Raw genomic sequence first — 20201 nt, 5'->3', positions numbered from 1 at the left:
CTGTTGCAGCAAGAACAATGAAGAAACTTGTAGCACCATAAAGATAAACAAAAGAACAGAATGCTTCTGATTAGTAAATAGTGTGGACTGTAAGCTGGTTTATCTTTCTACTGAGCTAGTGCAATAGGTGAGCGCATTTTAAAGGGACCCATATACAGCAGTTAGAGACTCTAGTTCAGTAAGTGGTCACCAGAGGAGGGGGGCAATTATTAATTCTCCCCCATGGTTGTTTGGAATACAGATTTAAGGCAATGTAGCTTCATCATTAAAGGCAAGTCAGCAACATATTGTGCAATACACTTTTATTTTCCTTTTACCTCTGCAGTCAGTCTTTGAGTAATCATTTTGTAAACAATAGAATGGAATGGAATTACAATGAGTTGTATGCAAATGGCTCTAGAACACCTCAAACATTTATGACAAGGCATTATAAATAACTCTTAAATAACACATTTGCCATTTCCCCCCCATATGTTAGAGAGCTGCCATTTATCTAAGTTTAGCAAGGAAGTTGTTTAACATGATAACATCCAAGAAACCCATTTCTCTGAAAATATGCTTCAGATTAGAGAATCCTTCTAACATTTACTATGCCACAGGTTAAGCGTAAGACTACTTCAGTCAGGAGTATTTAAAAATGTGTGTAACAGAATTTTTTATCTTTTACCTTTGTCATTGCACAAAGCCCTTTCTCATTAGATGCACTCTACCTGGGCGTTCTGCAGAAGTTCAAGTAAAGCTCAGATTCTCTTCAAGTTTTATTATTATAAAACATTTCCTATCCCTTAAAGATAAGCCAGATCAGAGATGGGCAAAGTAAAGGCATTTTAGCTTAATGGCAATTGTTTATAAGACGTTTCAGCTTGTAGATCCCACCCCAACAAAGCAGAACATAGGCCACATTTGTCTCAAATCTCTTCTACAATAAATCTTTCTCATAACTCAAAGATCCAGACATGGTGGATCTAGAAATGAAATGAGCTCAGATTCAACCAGCTTCAGGCACAGTCTTAGAACATTAAGTATCTGCAAGGCACCTCCCACACCCTTGACAATCTATCTATGGATTTTAAAAAGGACACACAAACCAAAACTAAATGCCTACTTCAATTCAAAAAACTAGAGATAGTGACAAATACTTCAAAGATAAACCTGAAACTCTCTTTAAACAAACATGTTTAACTACAAGCAGCACATAAATCATGAAATGAAAAAAAAACCTTACAACTAGGATGTATAATGCATAAAATATAGGGAAAATAAAATTCACAGTTGGTTTTAAAACTAGAATTCAAGTTTGGCTAATAAACGCTAGCATTTATAATATTCATTTCTACATACAACAGAAGAGAGTCAGTATTATCCACTAAAATAGTTATTACTGTATTTTTTTTAATTAAAGAAGAAATAGCTCTGATAGAAAATTCCTTTTATAACCAATGGATACTGCAACCTGAGTGCATTTCTAAACCGTCTGTTTTCACTTCACGGAAATCCGAACTGATTGCTAGAGACACATTTAGTAGCTTTTGGAATGTCAGCAGGAGCAGTACAGCTGTGGCCTTTGCTTGTTCCAACTTGGTGAATTACTACAGATTGAAGCAGAATTCAGTGTGTGGTGCTTGAAATTTTTCCTTTGCAATGTAAAGCTGGCCTCTTTGCAATCTCACCATTTTGCTGGGGGTCAAGGGACTGGCATCAGCTGACACTTAACTGAGCAAACCCAATCAGTTTTACTTCATCAGGGATCTCGGTACCATCGCAGCCAGAAGCCTGAAAAAGAACAGGGAAAAGGGGGTGGGAACCCCACAAAACTTTAAATATGAACTATTTTTTATAGCCAGTATTATCCCCTGAAACAGAACAAGGAGCCACACAACTTTCTTGCCTTAAAACTATATAGCTCATCACCTCAAGTTGAAGTGTTCAATCAATTAGCCTTTGGCCTACATTGCAGCAAAGTTTCATTTGTTTTGTTTTATTTCCCAGATTGTTCAGAAGGTTCCCCCTGAGAGGCTTTTTGAGGGATGTCGGTGACTGTAGGGGGAGGAAGTGAAGGCAAAATATCCTTCCATGAACTTCCTTAAGTTATCTCAGGATCCAAACCAATGTGCACTGGTGAAGGAATTCACATGTTTAGCTGCACGTTTCTGCACACAGAGAATTAGCGATGCCCATGCATTTGTGAAAGAGCATGCTGTGTAAGGCGTGCAAACCAATAGTACATAAGTGTGTGGGCATGCCATTGATGCACTCTGGATCTCAGTCACTATGCAGTTCTTACTGCAATTCAAACACATCAGAAGAATGCCAGGTGTCTCCATATACACAGGACTTCAGAGTTTGCACTCTTTATAGGCAATAAGCTATTGTAGACCCATTGATGCAACTGGTCCTAATCAAAAAGCCTTGCCCATTTCCTAGGCAATCAACCTGAGACATCAATAGTCATATGACTTCAAGGAGCTGTTGGGCCTGTGGATACATATACCAAGCTCCATAAGTTTATTACACACACTGAAGTAGTGTTGTTTTCTGCAAACTTTCCAGTTAGTGAATTGTAAAAAAAAAAAAGGCCATTAAAACTGTTTTCTGCTTTCCTGTTCCAGTTTATTTAGGATCATAAAATGTTGAAAAGGTCAATGTTCAGTGCAGAAAGGCAGATAATAAAGCACCAAAATTAAGAAATCTGGCTCAAAAGATCAGTAATTGTTTTCTATTTATTACGTTATTTTATTGACCACAGTACCGTACTTACCAGTTTAAAGGTTAATGTTTTCAAGGCCTTGGGATCATCTACTATTTTTTGTAAATTAGCAGCAACTGGGGAAAGCAAAGCATAAAAAATGGAGTACACAGAAAGTCACATTGTATGTAGTTAATTACTGAAGGCTTTTATTCATGAGGAGCAGAATGGTGCACTTATAAGAGGCTAGACCCTAAATTACACAAATTGCACTTGAGTGGAACTGATGCATGGGAAGCATCCAACCTATTTTCTTGTATTCTAATGTAATATTTGCTCTCAGTAGATGAACTCTCATGAAAAAACATTACAAAGCTCCATATTGATTTGGTTTCTGTTCTAATATTTTCACAGACTTTGTTTTGCAGGGTACACAAACAGCTGAGAAATGATATTTTTGTATAATTGTAAACTTGCACTCAACTTCAAAAGACTATGATAATTTAGTTGCAACTTCAACCCTGCACATTCAGTTTGTAAACAGAACATTATTTATAGCTTTAAAAACAGAACAGGGTAATAATTAACACACAACCCACAAGACTGTCATCTTCTGTAGGCACACAAGTCAAAAGTGTTCTACGTGGCCTTGTTTTCCTGGTAAATAGTGGAAGAAGTAGATTTATTTGTTAAAAGAAGGAAGTGTGGGTTTTTCTCCACGCTAAGAAGTTTTGAATTTAATTGTTTTTCTACTAGAATATATAGTCAGCTGGCAGTGTTTGGCTCCCGAGATAATAGCTTGTATCTATTCAATGCTAAGCTCAAGAGGTACACTTTCTTCATATCTCAGTGACCTGCACAAATTGTGACCCACCAAATTGAATTTAGCCCATCAGCCACATCTGGTGCCCCACCAGTAACTTGATAACCCCCCTCTTGATATCAACTGCCTGGGATGGCAAAGATGAGTGGTGCCGATACTGCTATCTAGCACATGACAGGCTACAATACATGGCTCCACATGTATTTTATTTATTTATTAAATTTATATCCAGTCCTTCCTCCCAGCAGGAGCCCACACAAGTCAGGCTGCATTTGTCTTGGTAAGTTTTACGTTATGTATGTCTGCTCTAACAGCTTGTCAGAACTTGCTTGTTGTGTCCCTATGTGACCAGAATTTGCAAATGTTAGAGTAGAAGCATAGTGGAGACCTTGCAACTACGATACTTCTGGCAGCATTCAAGTGTCAAATGCAGTGTGTGCTCCACTCCAAGCCAGCCTGAGTTTGATCATATAAAGTTGAATAAGGTCCTTCTTTTAATTTTAAGTGCCACTGCTCCCTTTCTTTAAAAAAAAAATACTTCAATGCCATCAGGAATTTTGTTCTCTGGCTATTGCAAACCAACAACAATAGTGTATGGGCTATCATTTATAACTGTCATTCTGTATCTCTTCTAGTTATTATTTACACAACCTCTCATTCTTTATTAAGATAAAATAGGGGCAGCTAATATATGGACATTCAAAGGTTGTATAACTATAATCGTATCTGACCATTGGCTATGCTGGCTAGGGCTGATGGGAATTGGAGTCCAACAACATCTGGAGTGCCACAGGTTAGCCACCCCATGATAAACTCATGTATCTATCAAATATTAAGCTATGCTGCAAGCTATGCCGCATGGGTTTTATATGGTATGTAACTACAAATTGTAATGAAGAAACAGAAAGTGATACTATATTCCTGATGTGAAGTCTCATAGTTTGAATTTCCCAAATGCCTTGAGAAAATTAGCCACTGACAAAAGAGATAGCAGAAATGGAACCAAAAGCTCCTCATCTCCTGCGAGCTTGACTCTGAGCAATCTCACCCCCCCCCGCTTTCTCTGCCCATCACTGGGAAAGCATTTAAGACTTCAACAGGCTAGGCTGGGCTGTTCATGTTTTCACTGATGAGCATAATCTGTGGCCCAGCTCTAAAAGTATGAAGAAATCATTGGAAATTGCTTCCTCTTCTTAGACAAGGTGTTTTGAGATATCTCTTTTTTCATTGATCTGATGCCATTACTATGTTAATCCTGGCATTTGAAGTTCATCAGTTCATTAAACCCTCTGCACTGAATTTGTGATTAACTAGTTTACAGAATAAATCAGTCAGCCTTTATCTAGAGTTGTCTTGAGAAGAAGTATCCCAGGTGAGCCAACACTAGTTCAGGAAAAGCAGCACTTTCCTCAGAGATCAGGGCCAAATTATGTTCAAACTAGAGACTTAAGTCTAAGCTGCTCATAAAAAAAGAAAGAAATGAAATCAGAATGCCTTGAGTTCAAGTTTCTGTGGTGAGCTGAAGAACAACAACACAGCAATATTTCAGCTTGAAAGCAATACCCAGAACCTGGACATTTAAAGACTAAGGAAGCTCCCACACAATTTAGGAATTCTCTTGGGCTCACAAAAGCTTTTCACATAATAAATCTGTTAGTCTTTAAAGATGCCACAGGACTCTTGTACTAACTACAGTTCAACAAAAGAATGACTCTCCCCCATGTTACATCCCATGCAAGAGAGGATTAGAGTGATGGGAAAACAACCATAGAGTATTTGTGTAGGTTGTTAAAAATTCAAGGTATGCCCTCTTAATACTTGATAACCAGTTATCAATCAGTGCCTCTAGGTTCAACATACTGTCACTATTCATCATAAGAGTGACTACTGGGGGAGGGATTAAATACTGACAGATTTCAGTACTTATATTTTAAAACAAAGGTAGTTTCTTCAGAGGGGATTCCTGTTGGGCTGTGACCCATGGGCATTACTGTCTCTAGTTTTCCATAAAGCCTGCAAGTTTGGAGAAGTAACTGTTATCTCTTGGCCTGAGAGTGAGCAGACATCCAAGGCCAGCGGTTGTCATGGTAACGTGAGATAGCAACTGGGAAAGTTCTAACAGAGTCTGTAAGTTGTGTCTTCTGTGTATTGCCTCTGAACTGAGAGGTTCTCTTTTATGTTTACCTTTGGAGAGAGATGTACCAGAAGGGGGGTGACTGACGAAACTCTACATGTATTTACTCTTAAGCCTTTGGCCGTAATGTCTTAATAAAGACTCTTAACATGCTCTAATGCTCTGAAGAAGTTTCTTGCTCAACTTAACTCCAACATAATGTATGCTGTTTCACGCAACAACGCACACACGTCAACAGGGGTTATGGGCCCAGATCCACAGCACATTACACGGGAGTAAGTTGCTGGTCTGAATGGCAGACGGAGTTCCAGAGGGCAGCTTGATTGATTGTACCAGACAGAGGTGAGCAACATGGCTGTAAACCTGTCTGGGGGAGGCTTGCCAATGGAACGATTGACGGAAAAGAATTATGGCAGCTGGAAGCCGAGGATGCGGGCTTTGCTGATAAAAGAAGATTTATGGGACACAATAGATGGACCCACTCCGGCGGTACTGACTGCGGCCTGGACGCGTAGAGATCAGAAGGCGCAGGCTTTTATACTTCTGGCTCTATCTGGTTCTATCTGACTCTCAACTGCTACACGTGAAAGATGTTACAAACGCCAAACAGATGTGGGACGTGTTGGAGGCTCTTCATGTGCAACAGACTGCGGGATCTAGATTGTGTTTGGCACGGAAGCTTTATCAAATGCGCTTCACGGGTGAGTGCGAAATGTGTGAGCATCTCATGGAATTCAAACGCCTGTTTGCTGAGTTGACGGACCGAGGCGTCGAACACTCTGAACTTCAGAAGACCTATCTGATCCTGGCTTCACTCGATGGGACTTGGAATAATATGGTCATGGCTTTCAAAGCCATGCCTGACGGAGGTCTGAACGTTGCGTTTATTGAGGAAAAACTGACCCAGGAATGGCAGCGGAGACAAGAGGCGAAAAGTGCTGAGGAAAAGCAAAGAGCCAAGCTGAAAGAAGAAAGCAGCAGCAGACAGGAAAACAAGCAAGAGCATCAAAGGCTGAAGTCTTGTTATGCCTGTGGGGCTCGTGGGCATCTCCAGCGGGACTGTGCAGTCAAGCGAAACTCCAGGGAAGGAGGCTTGAAGCAGGGAAGTGTGAACTTTGTTTGTAAACAGAAGTCTCAAGATTTAGGACCTGTTAACTGGATTGTTGACAGCGGGGCAAGCCATATATTAATTAAAGACAGGAGTTTGTTTTACTCTTCAGAAAACGTGCAGGATTTTGTGCAACTTGCTGATGGATCACATAAACGGGTGGAAGCCCGTGGACTGGTGAGATTTGATAAACTTGGAATAATGTCAGAATGTTTGTTTGTTCCGGAATTGGCTCATAATATTTTATCAGTTCAAAAACTGGTTTATTCTGGGTATTGTTTAACATTTGATCGGGAAAAATGTTTTATACAAAGAAGAGGCAAAGTTGTCTGTCAGGGTTTTATGACACAAGGGATGTTTAGAATGACCGTGGGTGTAAAGTGTGCTGATGCCTTGAGTTTAATGGGGCAGAAAGAGAATGACAGTCAGGGCTATAAACAGACTGCTGTTGTGACACCGTCGGCATTAACCATTCAAATGAAGCCCGTGGAATGTGCGGAACCAACCTCATTTAATGAAATTAGGCTGATGCCTGAGGCAGAGAAAAATAAGTGGCAACAGGCCATGCAGGAAGAATTGAAAGCCATGGAACAGAATGGCACGTGGACATTAGTAAATTTACCTATGGGGGAAAAGGCCATAGGTTGCAGATGGGTGTTTAAGAAGAAAGCAAGTTCCAGGGAAGTACAGAGGTACAGGGCACGTTTGGTTGCCAAGGGATTCACCCAGCAGCATGGGACAGATTATGATGCTGTTTTTGCCCCAGTTGTGAAACATGAGTCCATTCGTGTGCTGCTGAAGCTGGCAGCGATGCAGAACATGAGTGTAAATCACTACGATATAGGGACGGCATTCCTACATGGTGATTTAAGAGAGGAGATATATATGGAACTGCCTCCGGGTTCTGTGTCAAAGGAAGGGTTTGTGTGTAAACTGCATAAATCAATATATGGACTGCGGCAAAGTGCACGCTGCTGGAATGAGAAATTGGACAGAGTGTTGCATGGAATGGGATTCCAAAGATGCAAGGCAGATCCATGTGTGTATATAAAGAGACAGGGGATGAAAACCACGTTCTGTGCAGTTTACGTTGATGACATCATGTATTTTTATCATGAGCAGCAAGAGGAACGAGAATTTAATGAGCAACTGGGCAGGCAGGTGGACACAAAGAATTTGGGGCCTGTCACACACTATTTAGGCACGGATATTGTGCGTGCAGAAGACGGAAGCATAACATTGAGTCAGGAAAGTAAAATAAATCAGATCATAGAAGAATGCAACATGACAGAATGCAATGTTGTGAAGACTCCAATGGTTGTGGCTTTCCAACAGAATGTGCAGGAGACGCCTTGTACAGAACCTGAGAAGTACAGGCGCATAATAGGGAAATTGCAATATTTGGTGAAGGTGTCTCGCCCAGACATATGTAATGCAGTCAGCATTTTAAGCCGGAAGGTAGAGCATCCTTCAGAGGCTGACTGGCAAGGGATTAAAAGGATAGTGCGTTATCTGAAAGGCACGAAGACAAAGAGTCTGGTTTTGTCAGGAGCAAAGACAGGAGGTCTTGAATGTTTTGTGGATGCAGATCATGCAGGGGAACTGAGCAGTCGTAAGTCAACCTCTGGCATAGTTGTGATGTGGCACGGGTCATGCATTGACTGGAGTAGCAAGAAACAAAATGTGGTGGCAACCTCAAGTGCAGAAGCAGAGTATGTGGCTCTATCACAGGCCTGTAATGAGCTACAATGGTTCGCAATGCTCATGCAGGAGATAGGCATTGATATGCAATTTCTGATTATTGTATATGAAGACAATCAGACCTGCATCAAGATAGCCACAACAGAAGCTCATACCAAAAGAACAAAACATATTAGTGTCAGATACTTTCACGTAAGGGATTGTGTGCAGCAGGGGTTTGTTAACCTAACATTTTGTGACACTAAAAAACATGGTGGCTGACATAATGACCAAGCCTTTGTGTGAGGAGAAATTTGGCAAACTGGTGACAAGGCTTGGAATGAGCCAAAGTTTGACTGAATAAAGTTCTAGCTAAATGTACAGAGATGTTCTGAAATGTACTGCAATGTACTGAGATGTAATATGGATCTGTATGATGCAATGTATTGAAATGTATTACCTTTGTATTGCTGAAATGGACAAGTTATAGATGCAATGGAAAGTATTTGCAGTCTTAATGAAAAAAAAGGGGGGGTATGTTGGGCTGTGACCCATGGGCATTACTGTCTCTAGTTGTTTTCCATAAAGCCTGCAAGTTTGGAGAAGTAACTGTTATCTCTTGGCCTGAGAGTGAGTAGACATCCAAGGCCAGCGGTTGTCATGGTAACGTGAGATAGCAACTGGGAAAGTTCTAACAGAGTCTGTAAGTTGTGTCTTCTGTGTATTGCCTCTGAACTGAGAGGTTCTCTTTTATGTTTACCTTTGGAGAGAGATGTACCAGAAGGGGGGTGACTGACGAAACTCTACATGTATTTACTCTTAAGCCTTTGGCTGTAATGTCTTAATAAAGACTCTTAACATGCTCTAATGCTCTGAAGAAGTTTCTTGCTCAACTTAACTCCAACATAATGTATGCTGTTTCACGCAACAACGCACACACGTCAACAATTCCTTGAATTTAACAAGAATTATAGGACAAGTTCTTTGAGAACCAATTCTTGTTAAATTCAAGGTATCCCCTCTGAAGAAACAACCTTTGGTTTGAAATACTACTTTATTTTGAGATAGGACACAATACCAGATAGAAGTGCATATCGAGGGAAAGCCTGCAAGTAATCCCTGTAAATTGCACTGCTTTCAGCTAACTTTGGGCTTATCTACACGGTGGTTTACTGTGTGTTTGCTGCTACTTACATCTCCTCTTAATTTGCAGCATTCACATAACATTACCAGCAAACAGAAGCTTTCATGAAGTTTCCCCCTGTAAATGCATACTAGCCAATCCAGTGACAATACAAAAAGTAGAGAAAAATACATCTCCCCTTTGCTCCACTAATAGACACTTTACTTTGATGTTTTTAGGTGGGTGTATCAATCATTACTTTTTCATGTACCCTTTTCCACACCCACTATATCCTCCCTTCTTTCATTTTGTTTCCTGTGGGTTGACAAACAATTTCCAGCTCCCCTTCTCAGTTCTGCTGGCCTTTTTTATGTTGCTGCAAACAGCCACAGGGGGCAGACTACCAAAAGTGTTCTACAGCTATGTATTGGAACAAGCAACCCTGCTTCTCTGCAGATGAAAGGTGCCTTTATTTTTTTTCTTTTTCTCCTAACTTGTGTGCAAAGGTGTGATACTGCTCAAACAAAGCTTTGTACTGTCAGCTGTATCAACTCAAAATAAATTTGTCCAGCTAGTTTCTTTGTAACTGCCATGCTGGGTACCCTATTTAACATATGTAAATGCAGATGATTATCTGGTGATGCACTAGCTAGACTAGCCCTTCAACCTCAACTTGCTGGGGCACTTTAGCTTTTGTGTAGATGGAAGTTGAAAAAGTATCAATATATAAGAAGTTAAAGCAGAACAGCAGCATTACAAATACATTTAAAAGTCACAGATCATCTAGCACAGCATATTACAATTTGTAAAACAGGAATAAAATCAAGTGATTTGCCCACAAAGATCATTGACAATTCGGATGAGGTACAGTAGGGAACAAAGTTTCAGAATGCCTAATCTAGAGTGTTTACACTAATTTTGGGTCCTCCGCCCATAGGGTGTAAGCAGAGGGAGGTGTGTTCTTTCTCCACTCCCCTTCTGCCCATCATTTAGTTCCCCCCTCCCTTTTTAAGGAACTGGTAAAATAACTAAGTTTATTTTTTTACTGCAGCTGGTAAAATAAACTGAGTATACGTGGTTCTCTAGCAACCAGAAGAAGTGGAAATGAAGAATTAGAAGGAGTGGTCATTAGGAAACTGTGATTCATAGAGGAAGGATTGCTTGTGTGAATGGAAAAGATAGCATTTGCAGCTAGCATTGGGCACTCACTGCAGATGGTGGGAATAGAAAACAGAGGTAAAAACAGTGACTTTAGTTCAAAATAATTCTCCTGTTTAGATAAGCCCTATTAAGATGAAGAGAAGCAACATTTGGATCAGAAACCTCACAAAGTTAAAAATAACCTCTAATGTGCTCAAGTGTATACACACATTCATTCATTTTAACCCCAGGGCAGTAAAAGCATCTGGGGGTGATTCTGAGCAGAAAAACGGAAAGGGTAAAGCAGTTCCTCCCTCTCACTGTTCTACTGCTCAATCTGGCTACCTCCCACAGTAGTTTTTCCTTTTACAAAAAAAAGCTGCAAGATTGTGGCAGGTGTCTGCTGTCAAAAATTTAGTTTGGCCCACAGTTTCATTATTTGAAATACTCACTGAGGAATACTTCAGTGAACCCTGATGGTGTGTGAATAAGTCTTTGAACGATAGGAACACAGAAGGGAGAATAAGGCTCAGGAATAGATAGAAAACTTTACACAGCTGTTTTATCCAAAAAGCAACGTGAATAAGAATACAAGCAAAGACAACAAAAGCCAAGGCCTTCTAAAAACAAGGATTGAGTCATGATGTTCTGAGATGAGAGAGCAACTAAGAAAGCCTTTTCACAAAGCAGAGCTATCATGTCTTGTACCTCTGGCCATACATGTTACTGCTTCATTGTTTTCCATAACTTACAATTCATAGTTCATTAAGAAACAAGATGGAAAGTTGCAGAAAAGACATCTAAATTCAATCTTCAACTAGATCAATGTAACGAGAGACAGAGATGTGTAAGATGAGGGAATAAATAGGCAGAGAAAATGATGAAAGCAGAAGTGGCAAGTCTTCAGAAGGTTTACAGTATTCTCCTGTGTTTTAACTACAAATGCCATTGCAAATTAGGCAGACTGTATGCAGACACTTTGATCTCTCTTTTAATATAAAACTGAAGCAAGCAAGCAACTTTTATATATAAAAGCTAAGTCATAAAGTAAGTCACTATGGAGATTTTTCAAGAGAGAAAGAATACTGTTATTTTTATATTCTTGATCAAACTCACTTTTAGGTGTCTGATCAACCCGACCGGAATACTGCAGGTAGTCTTTCCACCCCACTGAGAAATTATGTTATAGTGAGCTATTTCAGTTAACCTTTTATGCTTTTCTTTTTAAAGCACATTGCACTAAGACTAAACAAACAATTCCTCTTTACTCAGCCTCACCAAAAGCCTGTTTCATATAATATTTTAACACCTCTTGGTTACCAAGGCATAAGACCCTATTATATTGAATATATATCCGCAGGAAGTTCAAAATGTAAAGCCTGCAATGTGCACTCCACAGACAGAACAAGACACTAGAGAAAATACCTCCAGTGACATTTACATTTATTTTACACCAGAGATTACATACTGAGTTTGTCAATACCTTATTTGGTTCCAGGAACAGAAAGTTACAAGCAGTACCACAACTATCCCAATGCCTCTGGAAGTCTTAGACCCTTTATCTAACCTACTGTTTTCCATGATGCTGCCATCCAAGGAACCAGGATCACTATTGACAGAAGCCTTATGGGATGCAGAACACAAGGCTCTCACAGCCCATCTCAGCCCAACAGAAATGAAGCCTCAAGTACAGAGACTAATCTATGTTGCTGTAATCTCTTTCTTTCCCCTCAGGCTGTGACAAAGGGCACAGATAAATTTCCAATAGCAAATGGATGCAGGAGGTACCATGAGGAATGGCACTCTCTGGGAAATAAAGAGTAAAACTTTCCACCTAGGTTCAAAAAGGGATCTTACCAATGCTAACTGCTCTACCTCTTGGAGATTTGTGAAAAATCCCAACAACCTTACATATCATGCTATAATCAAAAAACCTTCTGTTTAAAAACGTACCTAAAGCTGCATATATTTCTACGACTCTAAAAAGCAGAGAAATTGGCCAGTAATAGTGAATGCACCAATAGAGCAGGAAATCAGACCTCGTCTCTGAGATATTGTACTGCACTTTGTTGTTGTTGTTATGTGCCTTCAAGTTGACTGCGACTTATGGTAACCCTATGAATCAGAGACCTCCAAGAGCATCTGTCACGAACCACCCTGTTCAGATCTCGTAAGTTCAGGTCCGTGGCTTCCTTTATGGAATCAATCCATCTCTTGTTTGGCCTTCCTCTTTTTCTACTCCCTTCTGTTTTCCCCAGCGTTATTGTCTTTTCTAGTGAATCAGGTCTTCTCATTCTGTGTCCAAAGTATGATAATCTCAGTTTCATCATTTTAGCTTCTAGTGATAGTTCTGGTTTAATTTGTTCTAACACCCAATTATTTGTCTTTTTTGCAGTCCATGGTATCTGCAAAGCTCTCCTCCAACACCACATTTCAAATGAGTTGATTTTTCTCTTGTCCACTTTTTTCACTGTCCAACTTTCACATCCATACATAGAGATAGGAAATACCACGGTCTGAATGATCCTGACTTTAGTGTTCAGTGATACATCTTTGCATTTGAGGACCTTTTCTAGTTCTCTCACAGCTGCTCTCCCCAGTCCTGCACTACAGATTTGTAAAAATGTAAACAATTTGGGTTGATCTTTCACAGTCCAATCCACTTCTGTGTAGCTTGGAAGAATTTGGTAGCATGTGCTTCTGAGCATGTGGTGACTGCTGGCAACATCTGCAATCAGCCCAAATAATACAAAAGACATGTGACACTGGAAGTGGTCATTGTGAAAAGGACTGTGTGTTGAATTATATATCACTGTCTCCTCCAGAGATGGAATAAACAAGTTGGCTACACTTGGGGTAAATGCATTCCCCATCGCAACCCCTCTAATTTGAAAACAGAATTGATTAGAAAATCTCAAATAGTTTAAATCGAGTTTACACAACTTTAAAATTAATATCTCCTTTTGGTTATTTAAATATAATAGAATTCTTGGTTATCATGTATGTTGATATGGATGTGTGTAACCTCCTACTGGGAATGTGTTCATGTTTTTACAGTCAATGAGATTGAATCAAGAAGTTGTGCTTTATCTGAAGACGAATGTTCGAAACAGGACATAACTACAAACCTGTCGTCTCAACTTCTTATACAGCATTTTATTATCTCTATTTTTGTATGCAGCACTTTGCCATCTGCTTTCTGTATAGTGTGGATTTAATTCATTATTTTCATTGCAATCAGCACAGCTTCATTGAATCAGTTCTATTGTATTCAGTATTGCCTTGATATCCACTCTTACTTTCCCCTTTTTTGGTTTTCCTTAATACACATTACTTGTTATTATAATTCATGTAATTGTGTGCTTTATAGCATTTGTTCTATTGGTTGTTGTACAACTGCTGCCTTCGTATGTGTTTTTGCTGAACTACAACTCCTATCAGCCCCAGCGAGCATGGCCAATGGCCAGGGATGATGGGAGTTGAAGTTCAGCAACATATGGAGAGCCAAAGGTTCCCATAACATCTTCCAGTAATGTTTTGAAAGTTGGGCTGAGGCAATCTGAATCAAATCTTCTTGTATAATAGAAGTGACACCCACTGCAATGACCATTACACAAGGAATATACAAGGAGTGCCTTTTACCAGCTTCAGCTGGTGAGACAGCTGCAGCTGTTTCTGAACTGAGATAACCTGACCACTGTTGTCCACGCACTGGTAACCTCTAGGCTGGATTACTGTAATGCGCTCTATGTGGGGCTGCCCTTGGGGTTGGTCCGGAAGCTGCAGCTGGTGCAAAATGAGGCGGTGAGACTGCTCACTAGAGCAGGGTATCACCAACATGTCACCCCACTGCTGAAAGAATTGCACTGGCTGCCCATTTGCTACCGGGCCAAGTTCAAGGTTCTAGTTTTGGCGTACAAAGCCCTATACAGCTCGGGACCAGGATACCTGAAAGATCGTCTTATTCCTTATATACCCAGTCGATCACTGTGCTCTGCAGGTGAGGGCCTCCTGCAGATACCATCTTATCAGGAGGTTTGTTTTGCACAATATAGGAAACGGATCTTTAGTGTGGCAGCACCTACCCTGTGGAATTCTCTCCCTTTGAATATTAGGCAGGCGCCATCTCTGCTATCTTTTTGGCATCTTTTGAAGACTTTCCTCTTTCAACAAGCCTTTTAAGTTGACACTTATCCCAGTCTGCATCTGTGTCAGAATTGTTTAATGTTTTTTAATAATGTTTTTAACCCATTTTAAAGTTGTTTTTTTAAAAAATGTCTTTAATGCTGTTTTGTTTTAATGTATTTAAGATCTGTTTTTACGATGTTTTAAAAGTGTTTTAGTGCTTTGTTTGCCGCCCTGGGCTCCTGCTGGGAGGAAGGATGGGATACAAATTTAAATAAATAAATAAATAAATAATTTGTTGCCTAATACTACAAAGGTCTCAAAGCAACTTTGGTGTGTGCTGTGGGTTGTTTCCAGATTTCTTCAATTCAGTCGCTGATAAAATATGAAGAAAAGGTGCCAGAAGTAAATGCTAAAGTGCCAGAAGTAAATGCTATCTACCATCACATTCCCTTATCTCCCTACCTCTGTAACTTCCAGGATTTTAAAAAAAATGTCTATATTGCAAGATCAAATCTCAGAAGTCTTTCATAGAACTCAAGAGTTTTGTCTTCACTTGCATTACGTAGAGGCTGATTTTATGCATGCTTCTGCTGAAAAATGGAATTGCAACGTACCAGTTGCTTTCAATCAGGGTGGAGTGGGAACAAATGTAACCTGTTCCTTTAAAAAAATGGTTAACTATGCTAAGCTCTACAGCCTTTCCTTAAAATACTTAAGGAGAAGATAGTTTTGGTGAGGAGAAATGCCAGTAAATCAAGATGTATTTAATAAGCAAGTGGCTTTTATTTGCATTTTTTGGCAGACCAATTTGGGAAATGCCAGGAATCTTTCCCCTTTAATGACTTCATCCAATAAGCTTTGCCTTCATATCAGAGGAAGCTGTTTGAGCCTGTTCTCTGTCTCTTTCATTTGCAGGATATCCTCCCAAAGCCTATGGAGAAACTGCTGGGACTCTGAAAGGTTACATAAGAAACACAAAGGAAACCTCATTTTTCTTAGGGTTATTGAGGTCATTAAGGATCATGGGGCCCAAAAGATATGTTGGTGCCTTTTACAACGCCCAGTTCCACAAAGATGTCAGTCTGAAATTATTTTGGGGGGCGTGCGGGGCATAAGAGAACAGAACCATATACTTTTGGAAGCACATGCATACATCTGAACACCATAGATACAGAATAAATTCAGAATGAAACTGAACATTTTATGTTACTGAATAACAAGAACTCCATCAGGAGGCAAAGGTAATAACTGAAGCTAAATAAAAGTATCTGAGTTAAGCCATATTAAAGTATTGAAAGTATTCCTAATTTATATCAAGAGGATATGCTGCAGATTCCCTTCTGAATAGATGACAGTAAAGTAAGCTTTGCTAACACAGGACTTTTTGTAGAAAAGAATAGGAGAGGTTGTGAATGGACCCTTATCCACCGAGTTGCAGCAACAGCATAATTTCAAAACATTTTTTACCTATAACTACATCGTGGCCATCAACCAGGCCTGCAGAGAACAGCTCTTGGGATACACCATCTGCTGTGTCTGTGCAAAACGTGAAATGAGTATGTATTAGTCACGATTAAACTGGAAAAAAACAAAAACAAAAAATCAATAAGCCAGAGCAACTTGTTTAAAAAGTATATTTAATCTATGAACAGCCATTACCAAAGTGTGCTTAAAACCAAACTATTTTTTTATTAGAGATACCATGCACTCTGTGATGGACAGTTCTCATTTCCTACACACAATCAAATGCACACGGTTAATAACTTAATTCTTCACAAATCCTATAAAGCTCCTTTGTTTAAGTCACTGGAATTACTCCTCAGCAATGTAATTAAGATATCCATATTGTAATGAATGTCGAAAACTTAAAGGGATCCATAAAATAGCCAGGGTTGAGAGCCACAAAGTCTTTCCCTTTCTCTCATTTTAACGGAGCCTTCAGTTCACACCACAAGGAGCAGCTCGACCCAAGTTTATGAACAGCATACACTTGTGCTGGCTCTACATAAAGTGTTGCATGATATTTGCAAAGGAAGGGCAGTGTTCCAAATAACAAACATTCTCCCTCTAGAAAGGGTGATCCTGCTCATAGGCGCTGATTAGAGTTTAAGACTTGAAGTGTTTTTCCAATTCTATGTAACCCTTCAAAAGCTAAGAATGAAAGCTATCGACTGAAAGTGACAAATTTCATTGAATCAATTCTGTATTATGACCACACTAGCATGGCAGCACTTGAAGCCACAATCCAAAAAACTATATGCATGTGCAGTGAAGAGCTTTGTGTACAGCTGGAACTTTTAAGTCTTTCTACTACAGAAGCTCTGACAGCCATACAGACACATGCAGATGTACCTTTTTTTAAAGTGACTTGTGCCTTTGGCTGTCAGTTCTGCTGCAACAAAGAGTTCAATAGGAAAGTTCTCCTGAGTACCTAGCTCTCCTTCATTTGGGCAATGTGGCCCAAGTTTATTGCGTACTTGATGAAAAGCTAAAACTTAAAAACCTTTTGATAAAGCCTTACATCATAACATTTCAAAATGCACAGTATGCCTAAAAAGTCTTTAAGCTCATCAAGATTTATAGATACTGACAGGTTTTAGAACTGTTTACACTTTTAAAGGTAACTCTACAGTTTATGTAGCAAACACAACTGCTGTATGCAAACTGGTGTTTCCCATTACAAATGCAAAGCGTTTACACAGAATCGCTGGTAAACTTGCAGCAATTCTGTTGACCACTTTAGATGCTTGTTTCCTCTGCACCAGGGTTTGCCACACACAGCAGGTGTGCTGCATAGAATGTGATGCTGTTCTTAAAGCTTGAACACAGCAGTCGGCATTAGGATGCCACACGACCTCTGCAGACAAGAGAACCTTTATTCAAAAGGACCAAGCCCCTGCCCATTTCTCCCTCTGCCTGAATTACTATAACATTATAATGAGATACCCTTATCCTCCAATGTTAGACACACTAGAAGTGAAAAACAGACAAAGTCACTTGCTGTAGCTTGGCATTCCCAAGTGAATTTTCATACTAAAAAATTTAGGGTTTCAATATAGCTCCTGAATAGTTGTAAGTCAGTGTTTGTGTGCGCGCACACACTATACAGATTTGTACTCAAAGGCAGTTTTACAGAAATAGCCTAAATACAATACTCCTAATTTGTAATAAAAATGATAATGCCACCACAGCACTAACAGCTCAGTAAGTAACAATTCATTTTAAATATATTAAAGAAAATTAGATAACCATAAAATTTACAGACAGGCCAATTAATATCCAAACATAGACCTAAAACTAATGACTAACAACTACTCCCCCAACTTTTTCAAAATATTTGAAAAGCCTGAAACCCTCTTCAGTAGGTCTTCCCCCTGTGAATCAGTGGTCCAAAGAGAAGTAGCCTGAATATCATTTGCAGAAACTTTTTACTAGTGTCTTGGCTTTCACTAAGCAGCTGAACTGGCTACCTTGAGCAGTTTAACTGTCTAGATGTGGCACTGTGCAACAGGCAGCATGGAAAAGGCCATAAGAGAACATTATTCCTTTTGAATAATTTGAACAATTGTGAATTTATCCACTGCAATGCCACAGCCATACTTCCTTAAAGTAAGGAATTCTAATGTCAGGAAGTCAGAACTGGGTAGCCAAGTGGGCTTTATGTCACACTGAAAAGTCACAATAGCACTTTGAGATGGTGGCTTCACATACAATGCAGCCAATACCGCCCCAGGTCACTCATGTGCCCATTATGGGAAGTCAGCTATGCTTCAGTTTAGTACCCGAGACAGTCCCATGTGGTACTTTTGGGTCACATAGCGAAGCAGCCAGCACGAGCTGAAGCAATGGAGACTGCCAGATTGTGCCCTAGAGGGTCAATTATTAGAATCATCACTACCAAGGCTTCCACACACTTTATGTATCCCGGCCTGCAGTTACAATTTTTACATAGTGATCACTTGCTGGACAACTCTTAGTCTAGTTCTCAGCAGTATTGCTATGGACTGTGTACTTCAGTAGATTAATATCCAGGGAGACTGATGGGATGCGTTCTTTCTTTCTCGTTCCCTCTAGTTCACTTCACCCTGAATAGAGCACTCCACAACTATGGCACTAAAAATTTACACACTTGGCACTAGTTTTGTTTTAGTTAAGTAGCGTAATATAAAACACTTGGTTGGCACAAGCGATTTCATTGAGCTAATTTATATTAAACTATAAAACAGAAATCAATTTCTGAAATACCATTTGGAGCCATAAAAGCATAATTTCAATTAAAAGTCTTACCTCTGCCTGGAGTAAACTCAAATCGTATGTCATTAAGTTCCTTTCTGGAATTCCTGGAGGGAGAAAAAAAGGAGCCACGGTAAACACATCAAAATGTAATGAAGTGCGTCTTGTGCACTCCAAATGTATTCAAGCTTCATAAATAAGTTGCTATTAATATGTAGGCAGTATTTTACAGTTTTATGGTCTTGTCTTTCCCCAAGCGCATCACAAATGCACAAGGGCACCAACATAAGGGAAAACCCTGAAAAAAAGTTTAACCATATTGCACTTTTCGGATAAATCTACAATTACACTTTTACATCCAGTTTTATGAGGGGAAACACTATCTAATTTTTAAAAAGCAAGAGAGAAATATGCTTTGTACCACGAAGAGTATCCATATAGTCCAGTACTGTCTTTCTTGAACACCAGCAGGACAGATCAAAATTAAAAGACCCTTTCTAAGTGTTCCCAGTTTTTGTCTTGTTTTTCCACTCTTCCTCCTCAGCCCAACAGTTTTGCTTATATAGAAGTTCAGAAGAGGGGTGGGGAACCTGTGACCCTCTGGATGTTGTTTCATTCCAAATTCTATTAGCATAACCGATAGTCAGGGAAGATGGGAGATTTAGTCTAACGTCATCTAGAAGACCACAGGTTCCCCATTACTGGTTTAAAGCCTGTACTCAGTCATTGAGATATGGGAGGCCTGCCATCAAAAGGGACTGAATCCAAAACACTATGTTACCCTGAGAGCTTCAGATTTTATTCTGAGACTTTATTTATTTTCACATCAGAACTAAGCTGAAGAGAAATAAGGTTAAATAAGCAAGAAAAACAAAAGCAAACAAGCATTATAAGATCAAATTCAATCCAAACAGGATCTTGTGGATCACAACGTGCTCAGAGCTCTAAAAAGTAAAGTGCCAGCTACTGGCACTTTAGATAAACACCCAAAAACTACAGGAAGGTGATATTTACCAGGTAAGTTACATTTATCTTTCAGTTTTATAGCATGTTTAAGCTGACTTACAAAATGAATGTTGACAAAATTAGTCTGTGCATCTTAATTGAAAAATTCACCCCTTGTTGTGTCAATGGGACTTAACTTTC

The 20201-nt window shown here is 39.5% G+C and overlaps 1 protein-coding gene across 2 annotated transcripts in view; it reads right to left on the bottom strand.

Moving 5' to 3' along the window:
- Positions 1-285: 285 nt before the first annotated feature.
- STK39 (serine/threonine kinase 39) overlaps positions 286-20201 on the bottom strand; it is a 172269-nt gene continuing 152353 nt past the window's right edge. The window contains exons 15-18 of one of the 2 annotated variants that reach the window (XM_061608579.1): positions 19110-19162; positions 16290-16358; positions 2759-2823; positions 286-1773 (exon numbers count right to left, since the gene is read on the bottom strand). In XM_061608579.1, the coding sequence (XP_061464563.1) occupies positions 1699-1773; positions 2759-2823; positions 16290-16358; positions 19110-19162 (262 nt within the window). In that variant the 3' untranslated portion in view covers positions 286-1698. The remainder of the gene's footprint in view (positions 1774-2758; positions 2824-16289; positions 16359-19109; positions 19163-20201) is intronic. The other variant, XR_009760478.1, reaches the window with a different exon arrangement.

This window comes from Rhineura floridana, chromosome 2, assembly GCF_030035675.1.
Source record: "Rhineura floridana isolate rRhiFlo1 chromosome 2, rRhiFlo1.hap2, whole genome shotgun sequence".
Lineage (NCBI taxonomy): Eukaryota > Metazoa > Chordata > Lepidosauria > Squamata > Rhineuridae > Rhineura > Rhineura floridana.
The sequence above is the reverse complement of the archived record's forward strand: the minus strand, read 5'-3'. Positions and strand labels throughout refer to the sequence as shown.